The sequence below is a fragment of the Excalfactoria chinensis genome, chromosome 2 (genome assembly GCF_039878825.1).
Source record: "Excalfactoria chinensis isolate bCotChi1 chromosome 2, bCotChi1.hap2, whole genome shotgun sequence".
Classification (NCBI taxonomy): Eukaryota; Metazoa; Chordata; class Aves; order Galliformes; family Phasianidae; genus Excalfactoria; species Excalfactoria chinensis.
Genome location: NC_092826.1, coordinates 40,866,578 through 40,891,010, shown reverse-complemented (window position 1 = coordinate 40,891,010; position 24,433 = coordinate 40,866,578). Strand labels below are relative to the sequence as shown.

The window sequence follows — 24,433 nt, the reverse complement described above, 5'->3', positions numbered from 1 at the left end:
GCTTCCCCATTCCCTTCCCTAATGGAAATAACTCCTCTCAGCTGAACTGCTGATGCAGTGCCTGAGAAGCCCGTGTAAATGAATACACCCAACTTCTTGTCATGAAGCAGAACAGTGGGATCTAATATATGATCCTATGGGAACATTACAAATTACAGTTTTAGGAGCCATGAACAGCTCCTCTTGCTTTGTTATCCACTAGCCATCTGCCAACCCACTGCCCAAGCCCACCCAGACCCTCTCTAGGACTCTCCTGGCCTGGTGTCAGACAGCTTATCATGCAACACTTTTTGTTCACCGTAGTGAGTTATGCAACGTTACCTCAGTGATAGCTGTTTCCCAACAGAATATGCTGTATACCTACTTGGGCCTGGATTTATGGTCTCTAATGTAGAGCCCGACATATATTACCGGGGAATGACATCTCGTCACATCATAATAGTCTCATGATGAAACATTCATATGTGACACTTCACACAACAAAATCTCCACATGGAAGAAATGATGAATAGTCCCTGATGGGATAAAACCACGGCAGAGTTGCCAGAAAGCTCCAGAAAGAAACACTATTTTGCCTCACTGGAGACTTTTAGATCCTCTAAGATAGCTGCTCAAGGACATACATCCCCTCTTCCACTAGTGCCATGGGAAGGAAGGCCTTCACCAGGAGCAGTGGCCCATTTGTGAGTTGTTTTCTAACTGACCCCAAGACATGCACATTTGCTTAGTTCCCTCTGCAGCTATTAGTCCAGAATAACCACAAATATTCCATTCAGGAATCCTTGCCAACAGTCACAGTAATGCTCCGAGTTCATCTTTAATGGACTAGCTACTCAGATAATTGGGTCTGAGGGCCACAGTTGGACTTACTGGCACTGACCAGCTTGAAGTCTCCACCAATACAGCTGCCCATGGGCCAAGGAGCCCAATTTCAGCTTGGGTCTGGGCAACCAGTTCTGGTCTGAGTAATACAGTAGGTGTGCTTGCTTCCAGCCCCACCTCCAGCCCTGACTGATCTCAGACCTATGCTGCAGGTAGTCATTGTGTTGGATGGATGCTATGTAGGTACACAGTAGCTTGTCTCAAGTCCTATGGCCTTGTCTCCTGGATGGAATTTGTTATGGCCTGTCCTCTTGAAGCCAGCAGCCCTCACTGAACTCTGACACATACCTGCAGGCAAAAACGTTTCTGTCTGAGCAAGGACTGCAGTCCAGACTTTCCCCTTTCTACAAATCCCTACAAATAGCATGAAACAAACAGCACTTAAGAGTTGCCCTGGAAGAAATAAATGCTCTCATCATCATCAAAATCAGGATGCCAGGATGTCAAGTGTTTCAGTGTTGACATGAAAAAGTGTCAGACAGATAAATATAATTCATAATATTCATCTTGCTTGGGGTGTGGACAAAAGAGCCTACTGTAAAATGTACTAAACATAGAAGGACACAATGGAATAAATGCACACAAACTGCAGAGTGTTTCCTCCACAAGAAATGAGGTTTAAAATGTTTTCTTAGAGCTCTCCCCACAGATGGAGTCTCAAGGAAGGCAAATGGCAGACCCATGAGTAATTCAGAGAAGCAAAATTATGTAAAATCAGCGGAGACCACTTATTTTGTACATCTGTACAGAGACAAATCAAATAAGTATATTAAAAAAACATATCCAGCAATAAATCTGGACTAAATTAATATTAAATTTATTTTTCTTTCTATAGTAACTGTAATTCTTTACATTTTCAGAAAACACACAAAAAACAACAACAAAAAACCTAATAAAAATGTGTTTTAATGCCTAAATCACAAAGATAGGGAAAATTCACTACGTGTGAGCATTCATACCAGATACTTTGTTCTGTCAGCTCAAAAAAAACAATTTGAATTTAGAAGTTTTTCAAACAGGAAACAGAAACAAAACAATGTATCTTAAAATTAAATACCAAGCTAAATATCCCAGTGCAAGTAGTTGCTATTCAAATCAAGTGGTGTCAAAATTCATGGAGTGAACCATGTTCACACAGAACCATCAATAATTCACAAATCACATGCATGCATGGTCATGGACTGTTGATGAATAGGATGAAAGGTCAGGTTAATTTAAATACTGTCTATGTTGTTCAGGATTAGACACGTACATTGTAGTAAATTAAAAATAATTGTTATGATTAATCATAAATACCTAAAAAATAATAATACATAGCTAGGTATCTTCAATGGCTTGCAATCTTTGTTGAAGATGCTTATTTGCAAACTATTGTTCATGACTTTTACTTAGTCTGGTGAAGTAAAGTGAGGATGAGACAAAAATAAAACCAGGACATTGTGCTGGCAACCATGGCTTGGACAAGGTTCTATTGGAGCCTGGATGAAATTCAAGAAGAGAATGAAATTGAAAAGAACAGACTGGGATAAGTCAGGTCATGTCATAGGTGATATGGCAAAAGAGACCAGGACTGGAGGAAGAGCTGGTACATCTACAAATACAGTAGCAGATATTGACTCACAGCCCAGAATCCTGGACTTCTGACACCCCTCTGTTGTCAGCAGATCTTGGTGAAAGCTTGTGTTGTTTGTTATGGACTATCAGTATGAGAGACAGCAGCACAGATTTCCTCCAGTACCTCTATATTCATGCTGATAAAGCCTAACCCTGATACTTTCCAGTTACCCATCTTGTTGAGGGCTCAGTCACAAATACCAGAGACCTGTAGATAATGAAGCATAACAAGAGGCCATGAGGGAAGGACTGATGTATCAGCAACAGGGCAAGCTTGCATTAACCACAGCAACAGCACACATGGTACGAAACCATTAGATTGGACACCATTCAATGCTGTGGTCATGTCCCCCTCACAGATCAGGCAATCCAGGGCCCTCTTCATGCCAGCACAGTTTCTCCTTGACACTCCTCAGTGAGCCCTTTCAAGGCAGTAATTTGGTAGAAAAACTAACACAGAAAACAAGAGATGATAGTTTCATTTTGATTTAATGCCCGAAGCGAGCTCACCTGAGAGTTGAACAAGTTTCAGCACTGAAACGAAGGAGACAGGATCATAGGATGGAACTTGAAAAAACAGCAACAGCTTAATGCATCATATAACCATAGCCCCTGTGCAGGGGATAGGACTGCCCTGTGAATGAACCACACAATGCTGAAAGAGACTTCAGATTACAATAGGCTGCTTCAACTCTGAAAAGGCAGGATTTTGTCCCTGCCTGTGCTACACTCTTACTGCGGTGCTAGGCAAGTCCCTAAAGCTAACATTGTCCACAACTACCTGCTTCACCTATTCTGAGAACAGCCACTGTGTGTGTCTGACCTCTGTGTCAGACACGCCAGAGTGGTCTGTTTGTGCTCTTGTAACTAAAGCAGACTGGAAAGGCATTCAGGAAAACAAGGCCTGAAGTGGTCTTGAAATGGGCCCCTCAAAGTAAAGGATACCCCTGACTTGGATTTCATTGCACCTCTGTTCCTTAACTGCAAAATTCTAACAGTGACTGACTATGCTCTTCACAAAGAGGACGAGGCAAAATACACTAACAGCCAATGAAGCAGTCAGATTCTGTCATTGTAAACACTGGGAAGGAAACCTTGGGGAAAAAAATCCATCTTCAGAAAAAGATTTTAGTCATGTATGATAGACTGGATCTACTTGCTGAGCAACAGAGAAAGAATACTGGGAGCAGAAATTCAGCACAGTCCCTTCTGTGCACTGACACATGACAAAGAATAGCACGTGTTATCAGTAGAGATTGTATCTTAATGCTTAAGCAAACAGAGGCCAAATTAAGGTTGCAGAAGCAGCTTAATTTTCACATTTCCCGATTCAGAGGGCTTGATGTCACCAGCTTTCTAATGTTCTTTTCAAGTGACCTGTGCTCAGTGCAACTCATTTGTGTGTGATACACTCTTGGTTTGATAGACAGCTGAGTGGTTCTGTACCCGGCAGCTGCTCCAGCATTTCTGGATCACCCATCTCAGAGCTGCAGAGTCCAAAGCACATTGAGTTCATGGCAAGAGTTGCAGGAGTCCTCCTCCTCCTCCTATCGCATTTCTTCCTTGCCCATCTCCTTCCAGCCAGTAGTTGTATGCTAAGCCACTAGATGGTGTGCGCTGTTCTCGCCTTCCCCCTCCCCTTGGAAAAGCATTTCCATCATATTTTGGCTTTACGTTTCACAACCAACCAAAAACAAAGGGGTGAAATACAGCACACACAAAAAAGAAAGAAACAGCCAGCTTCCTCCCAGGCAGTTAGCTTCTGTTTGTTCCTCGCATTCAATGTGAAAAGGAGGAAATCACACGCAGTACAGACAAAAGAACAAGAAACAATAAATGCTTTGCACATTGATCCTGTTGGATGCTGAACCCCTCCGTCTCCACTAGGTATGATGGGCGCTGGGAGTGCTCAGGCTCTGACTCAGCTCCCCAAACCCACACTGCATGAGAATCACTCAGCGATTTCTCCTGCAGTTCACACACATCTGCTTTTCTCTTCCACACACCAGTCCCAGTGAAATACAGCAGGCACAGTTCCCTTCCCTGCCAATACATTGCAAAGCTCCCACCCTCTCTCTTCATTATTGGAAGCAACATGCTTGCTTTTGAGAAAGAGTGCTTTCCCACTATAAGAGTAGGGAAGGGGAAAGAGGCTTTGAGGAAACTGTGAGACAAAAAAAAATAACCTACAGAACCTCTCTAAGATAGTTCTTTCTCCTATTCCAGAGGAGACTACAGGCTGTCTTCAAGGCTAATCCCAACCTGGATTGCTTCAAAGTAAACCATAATTACAGCTATCGTCTCACCTCTTTAAAGAGGTGATATGCAGAAGTATAGGGCATCATCCACCCCAGTAACACTAATTATCAAACCTGAAAGTCAAATACAACTGAGCACTCCTTCCCAGCATCCAGCTTTCTTCCAGCCTCCCATGAAATGCAGGTATTCAAAAATCACTCCTATAGCACTCTGTCCCAGACCTGCTCCTGCGAGCTCCTCTTCCTTTTCTAAGTGGTCAAGAGAAGGAGAGCAAAAAAACCTGGATCATTTTGAAGCTGGTCTTTTCTTTTTCATCTTCCTTCCATTCAGGAATGGAAGGCCACTCGTACCAGAGGGCAGCTACACCACAGACTGGGGTAAGCACACCTCCAATTCCTTCTTGCATGCATCTTTATGGGACATTAACGCAGATTGATTCTGTTCAATGTGTCCACAGTCTCCATAAAAATTACTAAAGATAGAATATAATCCCTTATACAGTACAGTTGCTCATGTGCACTCATACAGACACTGATGGTCCACATCAGGTTAAAATAAATAAGTTTTTACAAAAATGATACAAACAATTTTGATTCCCAGATCTGCTGGGCAGCAGCTACTGCTTGTAGCTGCTAAAAATTATAAAAGCCACTGGCTCAAACTATCTTAAAACATTGGTTAGAAATGTTCAGAAGAGCACCTTTTACCTCACATTTGTAACCACTGAGGAACACGAGCACTAGCGTGTGCTGTGGCTCAACTAGTGGCTGCTGACTTTAAGAAAAATAGGTGAATTGGATCCCCTGCAATCCTTTGATTATAACAAATTACAAAGGTTTTAGACTCAAAAACAACAACAACAAAAATCCACTGACAACAAACAAGCAGTAATAGCAAATACCTACAAAATGAGCTGGTGAAATCAGCCTATTTCTCATGCCAGCATACTTCGTTTGCACGCTGTATGACTGAAATTTTGCACTGACTATAGGATCCCAAGAAACAGCGGTGTTCTTGTTAGAGAAACACCTCCACTATCCAAAACGTTCTTAAAGCTGAACTTCAGACTTTGGGAGCCTGCTAAGACATTAGCGTACAATCAGCTACATGAAGGCTTTCAAATCAGTCCTTCTTCTATTGCAGCACATAGGGTTCATATGCACAACTTCAATGAACGTACTTCACATTACTTGTGAACATGTATTCATTCATGGTACAAGTTGCTGATAACCCAAAATGTTTCTAAGAACTGCAGTCCATACCACTAACTGCAGGACACTACAGACACTTGACGCTCCTTCAATTTACTTCCAATTTACTTTTAATTTTCAACCGTGAGATCCAACCCTCCCATTTCAAAAACAATCAGCCAAATCACAAAGCTTTGCCTTAATACATAAATGTGCAAGATCAGAGATAAAAGTGTTGGCAATGCCGCTAATTTTACTCAGCAGGAAGTTCCCTGAAAGAATCAGAATCAGGCACTCGGGCTTTCTTTAGGCTCATGACAAAGGGCAGCATTATTGCTGTTCTGAGTGGGAACACTCCCAGGGTAGAACTGTGAGTACTGAAATTGCTGCAGTACAGTTCAGTGATACCTGAAGAAATTCCATGACTTAGCTCAAACTAGTGCACTCTCAGGTTTTCCTTTTGTTTCAGATGGCCCAGTGGGTCCAAGGCCTGAGTTTAATTAATAGGTACTGTATCCACAAGCTATGAAGGCACATAGGAACAATCAACACAGTCAAATTAAATCCTCATCTCCAGATTTTTAGCATCTGTGGGCTGCTCCTAATCATTTTAAAGTATGTTTCATCCACAGCTTTCATGAAGCAACATAAATTTGGCGCATGCAATTCACTTTTCTTATTTCTAAAAGCTCAGGCTATCCTGAGCTTGTGCTTTTTTCCAGGTAATTTTACATCATTCTCTGCTACCTACCTAAAACAGCTCCAGCTGGGGACTCAGAAGGCTGCTTTGGTGTCTGCCTTCCTTGGGCAGCAGAAAACCAATGAAAGCCAATGACTAGCTCATCACACCTGCACTCCTAACAGAGATTCCTTGTACCCAGGAACCGTGCACTCATGAATCTTGCAGTAATTTGGCGTTACATTACAGCTATGTATCCATAAGTAAGAAGAGACCTTCCAGTCCCTTGCTAAACCAGAGGAAAGATCGCAACCCACAAGAATCCACAGGCAGCTCCAGCACCCGAAAGAACATCCTGTCTGCTGGAGCCTTCTCCCATGTGCCAGAGAGGAACTCGGGGCTCTGGGGACCAAACTTCATGGTCTGCAAAATTAATTAGCGTCTTCAGAAGCAGAGGCAAATAACTGTGATGTTCTATGGGTAAATGGCCAGCTCTGAAGATTTTATTTATTTATTGTGAAAATCATTAGATGCCGGTAGATCAATAGGAGCTTTCTGCATAAAAACATTTTCTTCTGAAACAGCGAGCTTAGCATTAAGTAACAGAATAGTTTGTTTGAATAAAGACGTATCTTCACATCTGTAGGACGCTGCCATTTTCATGCCCGTGTAAAGCTAGAGGACTTTAAGGAACTGCTTATTTTCTATGAGGACAACAATTTTTTTTTTACCCAATATGAAAATTTTCCAGGGAAAGCTCTCAAGTGGTTGAGACTGCTTCAGGAGTGCACTCGAGGTATTTTTCCTGGGGGCAAACCCTTTCCATGACAGCCATCCTCTGCTAGGAGAAGCCAGCCTGTTAAAATGAAGCAGCTGAGGTCAGATCGTTGCTCTAGGAGAAGGGTTTTACTGCTGCTGTAAATCTTTGCAGTTAAGAAAAATCTGAGTGTTTAAATGATCCTTTCTTTCTAGTTGTGCTGGAGAGTACCCATGAGCTGATAAGAGAATAGTGGCTCCAACTTTGCTGGGGGAAACTGAACCTGGTACAGAAAGCCCCTGAAATGTGTTAAGAAGACCTAGGATGGAGACCCAAACACTGCACTGGACACCATGTGTCACCCAGCTCTGTACCGCCTGCCATGGCTCCCAACATGACTTCACTTTCCTGGAGATAGCACACAGATAATCTCCGTCCTATGATAACGCACAGTCATATAAAGATGTTTACAGTCAGTACTTTATAAAGTACTTAAGCATGTATTTAAACACACTGCTGAACATCAGTGTGATTAATACTTTGCTGAATTAGAGATATGATACGCATACATTTTTCTGCTGTTGTAATTTTTCATTATATAGCCTTATAAGCTGGCCATAAAGATTTCCTTTCAGTTTTGCATCCAGCAAATGAGAAAATTTGGGAGTCAAATTCTCCGTTAGTTAAGGCTGCGCAATGCCTTACACATGCATGAGGGCAGAAAACCACTCCATGACCTTTAATTGGAATTTTCTGTTACTCTTTAACGATCCATCTAGGAAAAAAAGAAGTCTAGCTCTTTCTCATCTGGTAACTGACATTCTTTTCATGTCATTGCAATCAGAAAAGCATCTTCTACATAAGGTGCACATGCTAGTTAAACAGCTGTAATTCCTGACTACCAGGAGTCAAGATCAGACCCACACATTCTGTTCTTCCCTTCTCAGAGGGGAGAGATAGGAAGAGTAGAAATGCACCTATTACACTATTTATCATGATTGTTCTATTAAAATCTATTTTAACAACTTCTATTAATGTCATTTCCTGAGCCTCCCCATCTGAAAGCGTTGCACTCGTAGGTCTGACTGTCCTTACCTGTTTAGCCCATCTCAGAGTTGAATGTTTTTAAAGCTAAAATTGTATGCAGTGAAAACAGTACTTAATTGTTACAAAATTAAGGAATTTCAGATTCAGTCATTGAGAGCTACAGGCTCACATCAGATACTGTAAGCCATGGGTGTTTGCTGAACCCTTAGAGCATCTGGGTAGGCTCACTTGGTAGCATTCAAGAGACAAAGGGGAAGCCAATTCCCTCTCACTGTCCCTCCCAGCAATCCCCAGGAGCTGGAGCAGGGCTGCCCCAGTCCTAGTCCCCACACGGATGCTGTCTGCTGCTAGGCACCTGAAACCAGCTGCCCTCTCAGTGCTGAAAACACAGCTCCTGCTATGCACTGCACTACAGACCAAACCAGCCCCTGTTGGACTTTTTCTGCTCACCCCAGACCAACATCACCTAATTAGGCTGTGCACCCACCCACACAATTAATTCATTTTCCCTAAAAGGTTAAGGCCGAGCCAGGATTTGTACCTTTCCTATGACTCAGTCTGGCTTGCAGCAATGGAATTTCCACCATTTCCCATGGGGGATTATTCCACAACCTAATAGATCTCAATGTCAGAAAGTTTTTTCCTGATACTCAGCCATAATTCATATCCATGAATTATGAGCTACTGTCGACATCACACCCATTGAGGCATTCCTAGAGCCTGCTTCATTTAAAATTATATGCTCTAGTTATGCAGGGTTTCTGTGTACTAGGGCAAAATGCTTTTTCTGCAGGTTAATTCATTACTATTCAATTTGTTAACACTTTTTTTTCCCCCCTCAGTATGAACAGTCATTTTGCAGTTGCATACCCTATAGTAGCACAATCTCCATTTGGGAGTAGAATCACAATATATAAATGTGATAAAGCAACATACCAAAAACCATCCCCATAAAGACCTATTAGGCTGTTCCTGCAGATCCTTACTCCAGCATTCAGTTAAATGAAAACAGTAGCTCATACAACACCTGGTATGAGACAAAGCTAAGAAAAAAACAAATCAAGTCCATAGTAAATTTTATTTCTGTCCTTAACAGAGGGAGGGTGTAGTGGTAGGGAAGGGAGGAAGGATAGGGAAGGAAAGGAAGAAAGGAACAAAGGAAGCTGTGAGAAACACTAACAGCAGTAGGAAACTGAGAAAAATAAGGTAGGTTTCCTAAATTTGTATTTCAGATAATTACAAACAGAACTTCTTGGAAGGAAACTGCTTTGTTTTAAGAAGATTTGAAAGGAGAATATATATATATAATATGAGTTATCAATTTCTCAATAAGTCAGAGGATTTCTATGAGAATTATGATTACATTTTGCCCGGCTAGTGTTGCTTTGCAACCCTGTTTGCATCCCATTTGTACATAAATAAAATGTCACAATAGATACTAGAAAAGAGACTGCTTTCTGAAGTAAGCAACTAGGAAGACACCAGATTTGATTTTCATCTCCATACATGCCTGGTTCCCACTACTGCTACGTAAACTGCAGTGCAACCAGATGAGAATGGACACATACATTTTACCTGAAATCATCTAACAAGCAGAAAGCCATGTTTACAGTACACACTAAATTCACCCCACACCACACAATTCAGCATGGAAGCTATCTATTCCAAAGGGCTCAGTTTTTAGAGACACTGGCCAAATAGCTTTAAGGGACCTACAAAATGCTGGTAAGAAAGTTTTTGGTGATACTCCCTTTCACTGGAAATTATGTGACTTTACTGAAATCTACATCCATCCAAATGAGGCATTTGCTTTAAACAGAACCTAAGCCAACATAGCTTTCAGTTGCTACTCTGCTTGGAGAACAGTTTGTATATTTACAGCAGAAACAAGATCCTCATGAGTCAAGAAAACCTGAAATGCTGAATATCCTTTAAGGCTACATTAAGTCTATGCACTTAGGCTATGTTGTTCACTTGGGTTTACTGGGAAAGGCATGGCAACTTCTTTGTAGCCATGCTGCTACTGATCCACAATTGGCTTTGCTGAAACGGTGGACAAAGCTATAAAACATCCATTGGGACATATATGAAGGACTCAAAGACATTATACTCTGACTTGGGCAAAGTAGGGTAATGCAGAAACTTGAATTTCAGTTGCCTTTATCTTTTTCTCACAATTTAGATAATGTTTTATTTTGCCATGGAAAAAAAAAAAAATCTGCAAAAGCTGCTGCAAAATCAAACTGTCATTCTCAAATGATCTGTAAAGATGAGTAACTGAAGTTGAAATAGGAGGTAGAAATAAGTAAGATCTACAACAGAGGAAGAAGGTTTTGAGTCAAAGGTTTAGATTTACTTGCTAGGATACAGCAGGGACTGGCATCTCCAGAAATCAGCAGCTTTCTTTGTAAGATGTGGAATGACACACCTGATATTTCATCTGTCTTACACCTGCCAGCTTCTAACCTGAAGCCAGCCCATGCCTCACCTCTTGGCACCTCACTGTCTTGGCCTCTGCCTAAGGACATTTTGGAATAAGGCTATACCCACAAACAGTCCTGGCTGAGCACAAATATGTAGCAGAACATTTAGGTAAGACTTTTGGACTTCACCTGAAAGTAACTGCTTGTGGAGCTTCTGAGGATGATGATGAAAAGATTCAGGCAGGACTGTAAATGCAAAAGAAAAATCAACATCCTGGAAGTTATCTCTGCACATGCAAAAGAAAATGAAAAAAAATCATACAGCCACGGTTCCATAAAGGTAGATGGCGTTCAGACATCTGACAAATGGCAGAAGGCAGCCAAGAAAAGCTGAAAGACTGTTGAAGGCTTCAGCAAACAGACCAGCACAAACAGACTGCATCTGGACTTAAAGCCTAGAAACATTAGTATGACTGGCCATTTAAAAGACACCATGTAGAAAGATATAAAGGAATGGAGAATATAGGAAGAGAAAGGTGTCCCCTACCTATGATACACCATGCTTATGAATAAAGTGGGGAATACACAGAATAATCTGCTCTATAAATAAGTTGAAATTGTTATATGTCTTCTACATATACCTACCACAATCACTGATTTTGCCTAGCAGGTAATATTAAGACTTCTGCCTTAGTAATGCACTAATGCTTGCTCAAGCTTTCAATGCAGTTGTGAAACCATCCTCGATACAGCACTAGAGCAGAAACTGCAGCATCCCAGACTGCTGGATAAATGAAGTAAGAGAGAAGAAATTTATCAGGGCTGCCAAGAGTTGTTCATCAAGACACATTTTTGATTAACGTAAGTATGTATTATTCTCACAGGTGACAAAAAAGAAATTATAACTGGCACATGTCAAGAGATTTAACTTGTCCATCTGACTCTACTCACTTTTTGCGAGCACCACTTCTTTCATTCAGTCTATCAGTTGTTTAGGGGTAAACTGAAGGAGGAAACCTTTTCTTCTAACATACTAACATTCTTTTAGAAAGTATAAGTTCTACACTGAATGCGTCTACTTAAAAGAAGTAAAAATATCCAACAGCACAGTATCTGCTAGGCATACAGTAGTACTTAAACTAATATTAATGCCTTTGAAAATTTCTCTTAAGAACCTGTGATGTAAGCATATAGATCATACTACATGTTTTTGTACATTCCTCTGAGACAGAAAATACGGAGGAGTTTTTAAGGGAAAACTGGATAAGGCACTAATACACACAAAGTACCAACAAACTGCAGTGCTGAAGTCATTACAGAAAACAGTGGAGCATGGGTTTCTTGTTAACTTACCCAGGAAAGAAAGCATGCTGTCCTGTACAATAAAGGTTGACACAGTAAAGTATCACAGAACTGCCAGCAGAAATAGAAAAGAAAGAAATACCCCTGTCCTGGCAGTAAAAAAATGCAGGCTGGGACAAAGAGTGACCCAGGTTCTCTGATGCTAACAACTACATGAAGCAAACCCTTTTTGCTTCTTCTTACATGAATTCTCTGTTGGTAAAAATGAATAAATAATGCCTGTGCACTTATGAAAGGCTTTGTAGAACCACCAGTACATTTAAGTGCAGGCTGACACTCAGAATGCTGTTACTGAAGTTGGAGGACTGCTGCCTGGGAGACAGCACTGTCACAGACTGCAATGAAGGAAAATCCACAAGTCAGAACGACTGAAATAAAAATATGTTGTATGCTAACCAAGCTACCTGAAGTAGAAGTTGCCTCGTGTGAAAAGAAACACAGCTAATCTGGGGAAGGAAGATACACTCACAAAGGCGCACAGAAAGGTTACTGGCTGCTTGTTGTACCCATCAGACAAAGGCAGACAAGTAACTGACAACTCCCTGATATTGCATTATTGCTGCTGGCATGAAGGAGAGAGATGGAGAACGAAATCAAAGTGCCTGATTCATTGTTCTCCCACACTGACCAAACACAGTGGACTGAAGTAGACCTTGTAAAGAGCAGGAAGTTCACAGAAATTTGAGAGAGTTAAAATCAGGTTAAGGCTATCTAGGTGACTAGAAAGGAGGTGCCGGTTATCCTGGTAAAACTCTCCACTCCGGTGACCTTTTATGCATTTCCTTGTCCTCCCCACCCAAGTATATCACCTGTGTTACACTTTTCATTGGCCAATGTCATTGGCTTTTACATTGGTTTCAAATCCAAACCAAGTTCAATACCTAAGCAAAAATGCACTACTGCCTGTACGTGTATTTGGGGTCATTTTAATGCTTCTTGATTCCTCTTCATGATTTAGACAGACAACGTGGTTATCTAGGGAGGGTAAGGCATGTTACAGTTAGCATCTTCTTAAGAAAAGAAGTACTGATGTGAAGGAAAGCTGCAGCTTACTACAGATGGGAAGTGCCCTCTAAGTGTTCAGTAATGTTTCCTAATATTTTACCCCTTCGTGCTTTGGACAGACAAAAAGCCCAGCACTGAGAGCATACCTCAAAATGTGTAAGACACCTTTTATCTCCTACTTATCACTTCTAATCAGACAGATGTATACACTGCTATGAAAAAAAAAATAATACAAAAAACCCCACCAAAAATAAAACAAGGACTGCATCGTTTTTATTTATTTCTTTCATTCTCTGTTCAGGTAGCAAGAAATTTAATTCCAGTTGGATCAGTCTCTTGTGATATTTTTTTCTTTCATTTACTATCTTTTTAAATGCTCAGAGGCATTATGACTGAAAAGCATGTATTTTTTGTCCTGGTTTATACTCATCATCTTTACCATTACAACAAGACAAAAGCATTAAAGTAAAATTAATCATGTCAAAAGATTTTAGCAAAAAACAAGTGAGACCATGCATAAAGCATCGCTTTGTCTAGTGTGAAGTCACGCTCTGATTAAAAACATATAATGAAAGTGAAAGTAATACATCATTGCCTTAGCAGTAGGGTTTTTGGGAGAGCTATGCAATTCTGAACACACACAAAAAAAATCTTTATAGGCTTCGGATTTTGAAACTTGCATTGATTACAGAATAATTCTAACAAATAAAATGTTATTTCACATCTTTAAAGTTTAATTAATCTTAAACGTTGAGGATAAAACGAACAACCAAAGGAGTCCCATGATTCCTGGCAGAGATGTAGCTCAAAATTAAAACAGAAGTAGTGGCATCGGATTCGGGCCAATGAGGCATAAGGCTGTGATATGGGGACCCCAATTGTCCCACACCCAGTATGTAGTTACAAGGACAGTAAAACCTCATAGAACAATGAAAACTCCTTCAGAGAGCACAACTTTCACTGTTGGTAAGGATTATCAAACACCCATCAGCTTCAGTTTGTGTCACTGCCAGTAGCAGCCAGATGCTATTACGTGACATAGGCAGCACTCGGTTAAAAAATGAACTGGGGTTATGTATGTGTAAGCAAGGCTGAAAAGAAATCACACAGTAAAGATCTGCTCGCTGTACTTGGCCATACAGTCTATAAAATCCTCTACTTTGCTCAGGCATGACTGTGCAGTAAGAAATGTTTCAAACTATACAGAAACGTGCACCTTATTGAATCTCAGGTTAGGCCCGTGACCCCATCAAATAAAATTAGGTGGCAAAAAATGTTTGTTTAATGCCACGTGCTTTCTCTTTTTTCTGGCTCTATCCTTTGTTGCCAACATAGAAAAAATAACTCTATGAGAAATACAAGACAGGAAATATACACAGTAATACTAGACTGTGAAAAATCTACCGATCCCTTGAGCCATAGCATTCTTGCCTATAGATGATGACATTAAAAAATTGGAAATGGGTGCACGCTTCCCCTCCTCTTCTGGATCTATGAACAAGGCAAGTTGTTTTCCTGATTCCTTTAGAATTACTCCCATTAGTACTGATGCGTTTGGTGCTTTGGGTAGCCAGGCAGAGAGAGGTGGGCAGTATCCCCTGCCAATAGATCTATTCTCTTAGTGGAAACAAAATGAGATTGCTACTCTGCTGAGCTGTCATACTCAATAGCTTGTGCTGTTCCACCTGTAACCGTCTTCACGGCTCCAAATACAGAGCTATGGCTTGCATGGAGACAGCAGTTCCTGATGGCTGGCGTTTTGCGTTCCCTGTGCATCGCACAAGGCAGGACACAGAGCCCTAAGTAAAGGAATAGGTCCAACAGCCACTCCAAAGAGAAAAGAAAGGAATAAACACAAGAGGCAAGCATTTGTCTGCACCTGAATTCACAGATCCCACTGAGTAATTTCTGGGGCTTTTCTCAGTGCAGGGTGAGAGGAGACCACATCCCCTCTTCAGTGGCTGCACCCAGGATCAAGTTTGGTAGATGGTATCCCTACCTCCCAATGTCACCAACATGGACCACAGAAAATGAGTAATGTAGATGGAAATGTTTGCTACTACAGGAGGAAGTGATACTGCGAGAGAAGCACCCTGAAGCACCAGGTAGAAGGACTGACATTGTTTTCATCAAAAAGGCACATGAGCAGCACATGGGTTTTTCTCTGTCCCTGTTCTCCAGGAGCAAGCTCCTCACTTATCCTAACAAGTAGGGGGTAATCTGCAACCTCAGGACCAACAATGCTTTTGAACAAGAGAAAAAAAAGAAACAGAAATAACCTCCCCTTCCTTCATTGCTGATTGTAAGCCAGAATAGAATAAACAGATCAATTATTTTCCAAAACTGTCGATTGGGATAGAGCTAACAGCAAAAGGATAAAAAGTGGACATAAATATACTTCCTAAATTGCAAAAAGCATGCCAAAACTAAGATAGAACAATGTCCTTAAATTCCCACATACCAGCTAAACGTCACGGTGTTTATTCAACACCATGAGTGCACTGTACTATCACCATGTATTACTGTGACCAGTTTGAAGTCTTTCCTAGAACAGCTCAACCCATTCTTAAAGCCACTGAGTCCATGTGTTCATATGCTATACCAGAGTCACTCAGTGTTTTACAGGTGGACAAGGCAAAAGCTCTATTCAAACCTGTTCCCACTTTCCACTCTCTTTAATGTTAAGGTGGAAAATAATGCATGGGCATAAAACATCTGCATACTTGAAACATGTGCCTCAATTTTTCATAAAGAATTATTGTTAATATTTGGCAAGTAGTTGTATTTTCTAGAGAATCATGCTTGCTATTGTTAAGTCTTATTCAGTGAGAAAAGACAAGTGTTCCCTTCAGCATACACAAGCCCAGGCCAACAGGATGGAAAGAGAATTTTTGTTTACTATCTGTTAAAGTAAACCAGAAAAGCCTACATTATTTTGATAAAACTACATAAAATAGTTCACAAACACCTTTTATACCACCATAACTATCTGTGTTATTCAAATACTGCTGTGAAGTCAAGTCAATATTTTTAACCAAAACACTTAAGTATCATGCCTTCAGGTGCATTTTCCTACAGCTTTGAAGATAGCATCACACTGTAAGTAACCAAGAACTGAATAAATTTCATTCTTACAAAACCTTAAATATCCACAGGTAACTTAGATTCAGAATAAAGTTATTTCATGCAGTGAAGGGTTCAGATCTTGAATCGAGGGTTGCATTTCTCTTGTGTATCGGGGTGAACCACTGGACTAGACACAACAAATTCAAAGATACCGAATGTGTTGGTCCTATATAATATCACTGATTTTTCACTGACCATTTTTAGAATTTTCTTACAGTAGTTGCAAAGTGAAATAATACAAAAGATGGCAATAATACAAGAAGGATAGTGACAGATAGCTAAAAGGTTGTCTATAGGAAAAACTTACCAATATGGATGCCTTCAGTCTGGCTGGAAAATGCTGAGGTTGACTATCCAATCTCCACAAAGGAGCAATCACAAAGAGATGCTGCCTTAGTGCTGGTCAGCCCTTAAATGAAGTCTAGGAGAGGTGGAGTCAAGCTCCACCCCTTCTGGGAGCACAGCTGAATTACCCTCACCTGACACTTGCCTCAGCTGATTAATCAGAGGTTCAGGCTGTGATTACCAGTTTCCCATACAGTAGTGTACAGAGCTAAGTACCCTATTCCATGCTTCTAAAAATGTGAGGCATAGCATATTCTCCTCTAGCATGGATGCTGGAGACTTGCTCAATATACAGTTCATATTTCCTTTTATAATTTCCGTTCTTAAACAATAGCTTCAATTATTAATCCAGGGCATCTAATTCTAAGCAAGTCTTTATGCTGCAGCATTTTGAGAATGGCTCCTAAACTGTTCGTAGGATAAGGCAATTTGCAGAGGCATTATTTCAATGCATCACAGCAGTCTTTTTAATTCCATTTCATCCTAATCTGTGCATATAATTTAAACATGGATACATCCCATTAAAAGATGAAGAACAGAATTCTTTAGAACGTTATTTTATTTCAAAAAAGGATGTACATTAAGAAATCCAGGTTTTACCAGTTGTCCAGTTTTAGAAGTATGGCTTTGATTTATGGATCAAAATTGCTCATTTATTATTTTATCTATACTGCTTTGGGCAATTTTGACAGTTAAAATTTAGTTTTATTGACCAATGCAGCCAGTTTAGCCACAAGGGGACTAATGCACACACAGCCTGCTGCACTCAAGAAGCTATGATTTGATTCCATGACCAAGTTAGACTGGGAATCGCAACCAACATAACAATAAGTTCCAAAGTCCTCAATGCTCCAGGCAAAATACATGCTCTAAAACACAATCAACCTTTAAAAGAAGGTGGGAAGGAATTCTGTGATAGAAGCCACCATGCACTGTTTACTGCAGCTCACATATTCCACCAGTGCTTCTGTCAGCAGTGGATGCAGAACAGTACAAAGGAAACCTTTCTTTAATGACTGTGGACAAGAAATAAAGCTGGAAGAAGGAAGTAAAAATGCATTAGAGAACTGAAGGTGTGCTCTACTACTATGGCTCACGAGGGAACCGAGTGAGAAAGCTGACTAAACACTGTCTTATTTTTTTCCTAAGCTAGATTTTGTTCACATCTACATAAATATGCATCCATTCATGTCAGAGGATGGAAGACTTACAAGTTTACTTAAAAAACTTACTGGAATGATTTTAAGCCATTGTTAATTTAGGCCTATCCTATTATAAAATTAGCATCTTCTGCAATCTCAATTTATTGCTCCATTGTGAAGCCCTTTGTGATACATAAACAAATCTCTGAAGAGAATCAAATCAATAAAGTGTCTAATTTGATTAACCATGTTTTTAAATTCATCAAGAGAACTGTACAAAAATAAACCACTTACTTGTGAGTATTTTCCACGTCTTCTTTTCATCATCATAATACTGAACCAAATTGCTGGGTAGCCGGTCAGGTCCGGGAGGCAATCCTCCAACCAATAACAGCATTTTCTTGTTGGAACGAATTCTGCACCCAAAACAAGAGGGGTGAGGAACAACTGCATTACTGAAGAGTATTTTTAGTGGCAACAAAAATCATAACCATCAAAAGAATGTTCACTGCTTGCAGTTTTCCATTTCATTTTTTTGTGTTTCCTTCCCCAATCATGTCTCAACAATTTTTTGAACCAAGCAGAAAAATGATCAGAAAAGCTACATATCTCTCTACTCATGGAATAATAAGCTTCCTTTATGCAATTTGTTAGAGGTTCATTCTAGAACGACCTTTTTCTTATATTATCCCTTTAAATCATCACTCTTTACAGCTGAATACACATGAAATGCTCTGGAGTTGTACTAAGGTTAAGCATTAAAGTTGCATGTCAAAAATCGTATTAGTCAAAATCATTATTATAAGCCATTCTACACTCAAAGAACCTTGAAAAAATTAAGGTTATGCAGAGAGTTTGTGAGCCAACTCTTTAATCACACACTGAACTTCAGATATATAGTTTAGCACAATTAGTAGCACTGGGCTAACGGTTATGGGTTAAACACTACTTACAAGCACTTTTGTTTGTTTAATTTAGCCCAGGCTCTTGCTTTCCCTCTCCCCCAGCTCTCCCCCCTTCTCCTTGCTCTCCCCCTGTGCACCACTGGCTATAGCAACACCAATTGGTAAAAATGAGACTGTGATGTTGTTGTGAGCCTCCCCAGAGTGGAGCCCTGCCAATGCTTGCCACTGATCCAGCGGCATGAACCTGCTCAACTGTGCAAAGTCACTCTAATTCCCTCCCTCTGTTTTTCTACCTTCTCCCCCAGGGGGCAACCACTGAAAGGAGTGACTACCCACCCATCAACTGCTGGCAATTCGCTGCTATTAACCGTGACCGTGATTCCCAATCTGCCTGGCAGTTCTTAAGAACAGGACTGCAATGTCTCATATGCAGTAAAAGCGGTTATCTGCACCCTGGCCTCCAACACTCTACCTGATGAATGTACGCTTTCTTCACAACATTAAGGGATTTAGCACAATTGGAAGCAAAAAGGGGAGGGAAGGCCCAGACCCCTGGATGAGTCTTGGTGCTTTAATAGTCACTTCACATACAATTGAACTTTCATCGGTAATACTAAGCTAGAGAGTGATAACAATGAAACAAGGTCTATGCTTAAACTCTTCCTGTTAAGGAGGAAGGTGAAGTAGCCTGGAATATCTGCACCAACCTGGACAAATGTGCAGGAGGACCAAGTGTTTGATGAAAAGCACCCTTACAGAACACCGTTTTTCCAGTCCGAGAAATATCACTGCAGCTATCAATATGTTGGTCTATAGTAAACTCTCCTGACAAAGTAAGGTGGGGTATGCTGCTGACCAAAGGCCATCACCACAAACTTGCAAGTGGTGCCCAGGTGTTCCAAGCCCTACAGAGCACTCCAAGGTAGGATGCTTTGCCACAAAGACATGCAAGTGGCTCCCCTCCAGTTATGGCCTAAAACAAATGGTGGGGACAGCTTAACCCCCATTGGTGCCAAGACTGCAACCTCTGCCCAGGAGACTGTGCAAAATGACTTGAGCTGTGCTTTAGACGTGCACAGCCACCTAAAATAATTGAATCACAGCATCACTCAAGTTGGAAAATAACACTGAGATCAATTAGTCCTACCATCATCTCCACCATGCACCTAGCCACATTTCTCAATGTCACATCCACGCGGTTTTTGAGCACCTTCAGGGACAATGACTCCACCACCTCCCTGGGCAGACGGTACCATTGCCTTGCCACTCTTTCTGAGAACAAACTGTTCCTAATATCCAACCTGAACCTCCCCTTGTGCAACGTAAGGCCATTCTCCCTCATCTTACCTCTGCTACCTGAGAGAAGAGACCAGCTTCTACCCCACCACAACCTCCTTTCAGGGAGTTGTAGAGATATTTCCCCTAAGCCTTCTCTTCTCCAGACTGAACAATCCCAGTTCCCTCTTCCGCTTGGTTCTCCTAAGACTTTTACTTCAGACCCTCCAGCTTCACTGCCCCGAACTTCATTCAGGAAGGAAACACAAAGATAAATACCTGATTCGGATGATACTTACAAATGAAACCCTTCAAATGTCTATAAAGAGTGTAGATTCATCTATCACAGGGATGGCCAGGGAATTCTCTGACAGATGACCTTATTTGTTTTTCAAACAACTGAGGGCTCATGGAAGGTCTTGAATTGCCAGCAGGGAAACAGTTGCCCTCCCGGTGTGGGCAGGCATTGCACCATGTGGGCAGTGACACCACAGCTGCCCCAAACTGCACTGTGCTCCCAGCTCCAGACAGCTCTCACAGACTATAGGCTTACTGAGCAGCCAGCCTTTGACCTTGGCACTAAACCTGCTGTTTACTGTCAGATGATGCCTGTTACCTGCCCGCTAGACTATGTCTATCAGGAGCCATCTCATGATTGCTGTCAGCACAGACTCAACTCAGTGAGACCAAGCTCTGGGGAAAGCTTTCATAAACATTTGCCAGTGTCTTGAAACATTCAATCTCCCAGTAAAGTTTTTAATGAGAGAACATTTGATAAAAAACTATGCAATGCTGAAGTGCGATGAACTATTTTTGGTACGAGTTAGGGATGACTACACTTGTAACAAGTGGCGGAGCAAACCGGAGCCATAAGTCAGTTATGCATGGTCATACCTAACAATAGAGAATAAATTGTTTATTCCAACCCCCTTGTGTTGTATGTTATATCACAATCAACTCCCCGTGTATTGTAAAATTCAGAATGCCCTTGCAAGGTTTACTTGATAAAGGAGTTTATTTTGATTTTCATCTTTCATCTGTGAAACTCCCTTCTAACTCCAAAGCACTGTGAAAAACCAATGAATGGCCAAGGCTCAATAGTTAAGGTGAAGAATGAAATGTCAGATGTAACTCTGAGTTTCCAGACTTTGGCAGCTGCAACTATCCTTAACATTACTTTTCCAGCTAGACAATAAGAATTTGCTATATCCTGAGAAGAAGTGGCACTGCTACGTGGGAATTTCTAAAAGCATTTAATTTTCTTACATACTTAACATGGGAAGCAGCATGAACAGAAACCTTTCATTAAAGTTTAATATGTATTTAATAAACAGCATAGTCTCCACCAAAAGCAAAGGGAATTCTCACTTGACTACCAAGAGATGGGTTATCTCACTGAAAAACATACAATATCTAACTAATTTATCTTGATAGCTCTTCTAGTGTAAAGATAATACAGTGACTGAAGATACAAATGTTTTTAAAGAGATGATGCTTTCTCAGAGCCAATTCTGTTTACTTGAAACCAATTCTGCTCTTTAAGTTTTGGTGCGAATCCCAATATTTAGAGTTTGAAAAACAATGTTCTCAGCTCTATTATATTACATCAGATCTTGACATCACACTGAGCAGCTTTGTTGAAACTTTCTCATACATCTCATCACATATACCAAAATACGAAATATCTGTCAATATGTCACTGCAAATGTGCAGGAGCCTTTTCTAAGTATTAATAGTGCAATTCAGTGAAACACTAAGATGAATGAAGAATTAAAGAAATATATGTTAAGACAAAGATTCTCCTCATCTTGCATTATTACATATTTGCTACTTGGATAACTCAGTAATATCATGAGTAACACCTGGTATTCTATCTGAAATATAGTTTTTATTTTACAGGGTAATATACTTCTCAGTCACATTCTGTGGTTCACAGTGTCCCTAGCAAGGCAATTATGAGCATCCTGTGTTCAATTAACAGTAGCAGGTCTTGGTCATGAAAGCTAAAATAATGTTTACCATGAACCAGAAGCCAACGTCACACAAAAAGCTGAGATAAAATTATCGATATCTTATCCCAAAAGCACTTCTTATACTCACGATGTAGAACTCTAATTCTCATTGACGTATAATCGTGTGCTGTTACTATCCTGCGAACATTTTGCAGTTTCTGTTCTGCAAAGATTTTAAGCAATTCACTTTAATTAAGGTTTTGGATACCCTATGCAGTCTGAAACTTATTTTGTATACTTACAAGACTGAAAACCAAAGCATATTTTAAAGTCAGCATGTGTAGTTTCATTTAAGCACACAAACCTTAGAACTCTGAATTTGAGAAGTTATAAATGGTTTCACTGTCAGAACTGCTGAATACCTATCATATACCTAAATGCTACTGACCTCCAAGGCTGCAGGAGATGTGCATCAGCTCTAAAATCCAGAGTGCTTATTCTACAGTCTAAACTAACTGAGAATACACTGGGCAAAAGAATGAATCCAGAAGGACACAGCATCCTATGAAGAATCAGTAGAAAAGACAGTGACAGATCACAATAACCCTTATAGCCACAACCATCCAAAGCTCCTTTGCAACCATGATAGCCTCATGTTAATGGAAAACACATTAATGATACATTGTTGTTGTTTTTTATGAATTTATTCATCAATCTTTCACTGCTATGTTTTCCCCATCTCAACACTTAATAGAAGTTCATTCTACAAAGATCAACAGGCTTGCTCCACATTTCTTCAGTTTTTAAACAATGCAGTAAAGCTTCACTTTCTGCATTGGTGAATGCAAAGAGAACAGAATGCAAGAGAATGAAACAAAGAAAGTTAGGTGGTTGGATTTGATGATCTCCGAGGTCTTTTCCAACCTGAATAATTCTGTGATTCTATGACAATCCTGTGTTTCTTCAGGAATTCTGAGTAGTGTTACATCAGAAAGAAAACTGCACCTTGGACATAAAGGTGACAATGGCAATCCATGAAAAACAAAACAAAACAGAAAGGCTGTTCCAACTCCACTTTCCAATTAACTCAAGGCTACAATAACATCAAAACCCCGGACCATTCATTGTCTTTTATTAGAAAGAATTAGAAAGAACTTCTTTACAGAAAGGGTGGTTAGGTACTGGAATGGGCTCCCCAAGAAGGTGGTTGAATCGCCATCCCTGGATGTGTTTAAGAGCCGCTTGGATGTGGTACTCAGGGATATGATTTAGCAGAGGTTTGTTGTTGTGGTATTGTTTGTGGTTGTTTTTTAAGAGATAGGCTACTGGTTAGGCTGCGGTTGGACTTGATGATCTTCAAGGTCTTTTCCAACCTGAGTAATTCTATGATTCTATGATTCTTTTAGTCACTGTCACTCCAACTTGAGTATGGAAGGAGTCAGGTGGCTCTTCAGAACAGGAAACTTGTGGCACATGTGGGATGCCTCACTCTTGCTTGCGTTCTGACCTGACAAGCAGCAGAGACAAACTAAACCACAGACAATTTCTCACTGAACTGAGGCTCAAACACAATAGGAAAAGACCAGCTCACATTTAGCAAAAGCATGCAAATGGATGGTAAATTTTAAGTATGTCCACAGATTAGAGAAAATAGAGGCTGATATACTGTGATACCACCAAAGCAACAAGTAGTAAGAATCCCAGAAAAAGCATACACAGATAAATATTCTGCATCAGTTAGCAATTCAGATGCAGACTTTCCTGTTAACACTAAAGACTTAATCAAACTTTCAGAAACCAGGATGGTTCTCTGCAACAGTTTTCTTCCAAAGAGGCCTCAGAAGTAATTTTGCATCCCACAGAAATATAAGGGAGAATCCAGTCACTGACTGCAAATGTGAACTGATGATGCGGACATGCATCTACCCATGGCTAAAGAATCTGTTTTACCATCACAGAACATATTATGAGATCTTTAGCAAGTCCCTTTCCCAATTCTGGATAGGCATTTCAGTGCAACAACAACTTACAAAAACTGCTTATTTTGATACAGTCTGGCTTCTACAGCTGACTGCAAAGATAGTCATGATTAGTAACACATGTTTAATAGTGGGAAAATATGATTAACCAGGAATTTAACTATGAACTCAATGAAAGCCATAATATACTAATGCGAGCTTTACTTTGGGCAGAAAAATGTTGTGAGGCCTTGGTAGCACATCAATATGAAGACTGCAGGTGACAGGTATTCAGAATCTCTTCCCAACCCCACAAGTACTGCCAAGGGAAGGACTGAAACTCTCCCCATCATCATATCAAGTCCCACAGGCAGCAGCTCTGCCACAACTCTAAACTGCCAGGAATATCCATCTTGTGGGCAATGTAAAAGCCTGAAAGAATAATTCAGATTAGTCAGAATCCGAAGCACACTGAGGATTCCCTCAGTCTCTCTGCAAATGGTGATCAAGAA

The 24,433-nt window shown here is 40.5% G+C and overlaps 1 protein-coding gene across 2 annotated transcripts in view; it reads right to left on the bottom strand.

The window, feature by feature from the left end:
* KLHL14 (kelch like family member 14) overlaps positions 1-24,433 on the bottom strand; it is a 57,693-nt gene that overhangs the window by 22,284 nt on the left and 10,976 nt on the right. For both annotated transcript variants that reach the window (XM_072329236.1, XM_072329237.1), the window contains one exon: positions 18,126-18,247. In XM_072329236.1, the coding sequence (XP_072185337.1) occupies positions 18,126-18,247 (122 nt within the window). The remainder of the gene's footprint in view (positions 1-18,125; positions 18,248-24,433) is intronic.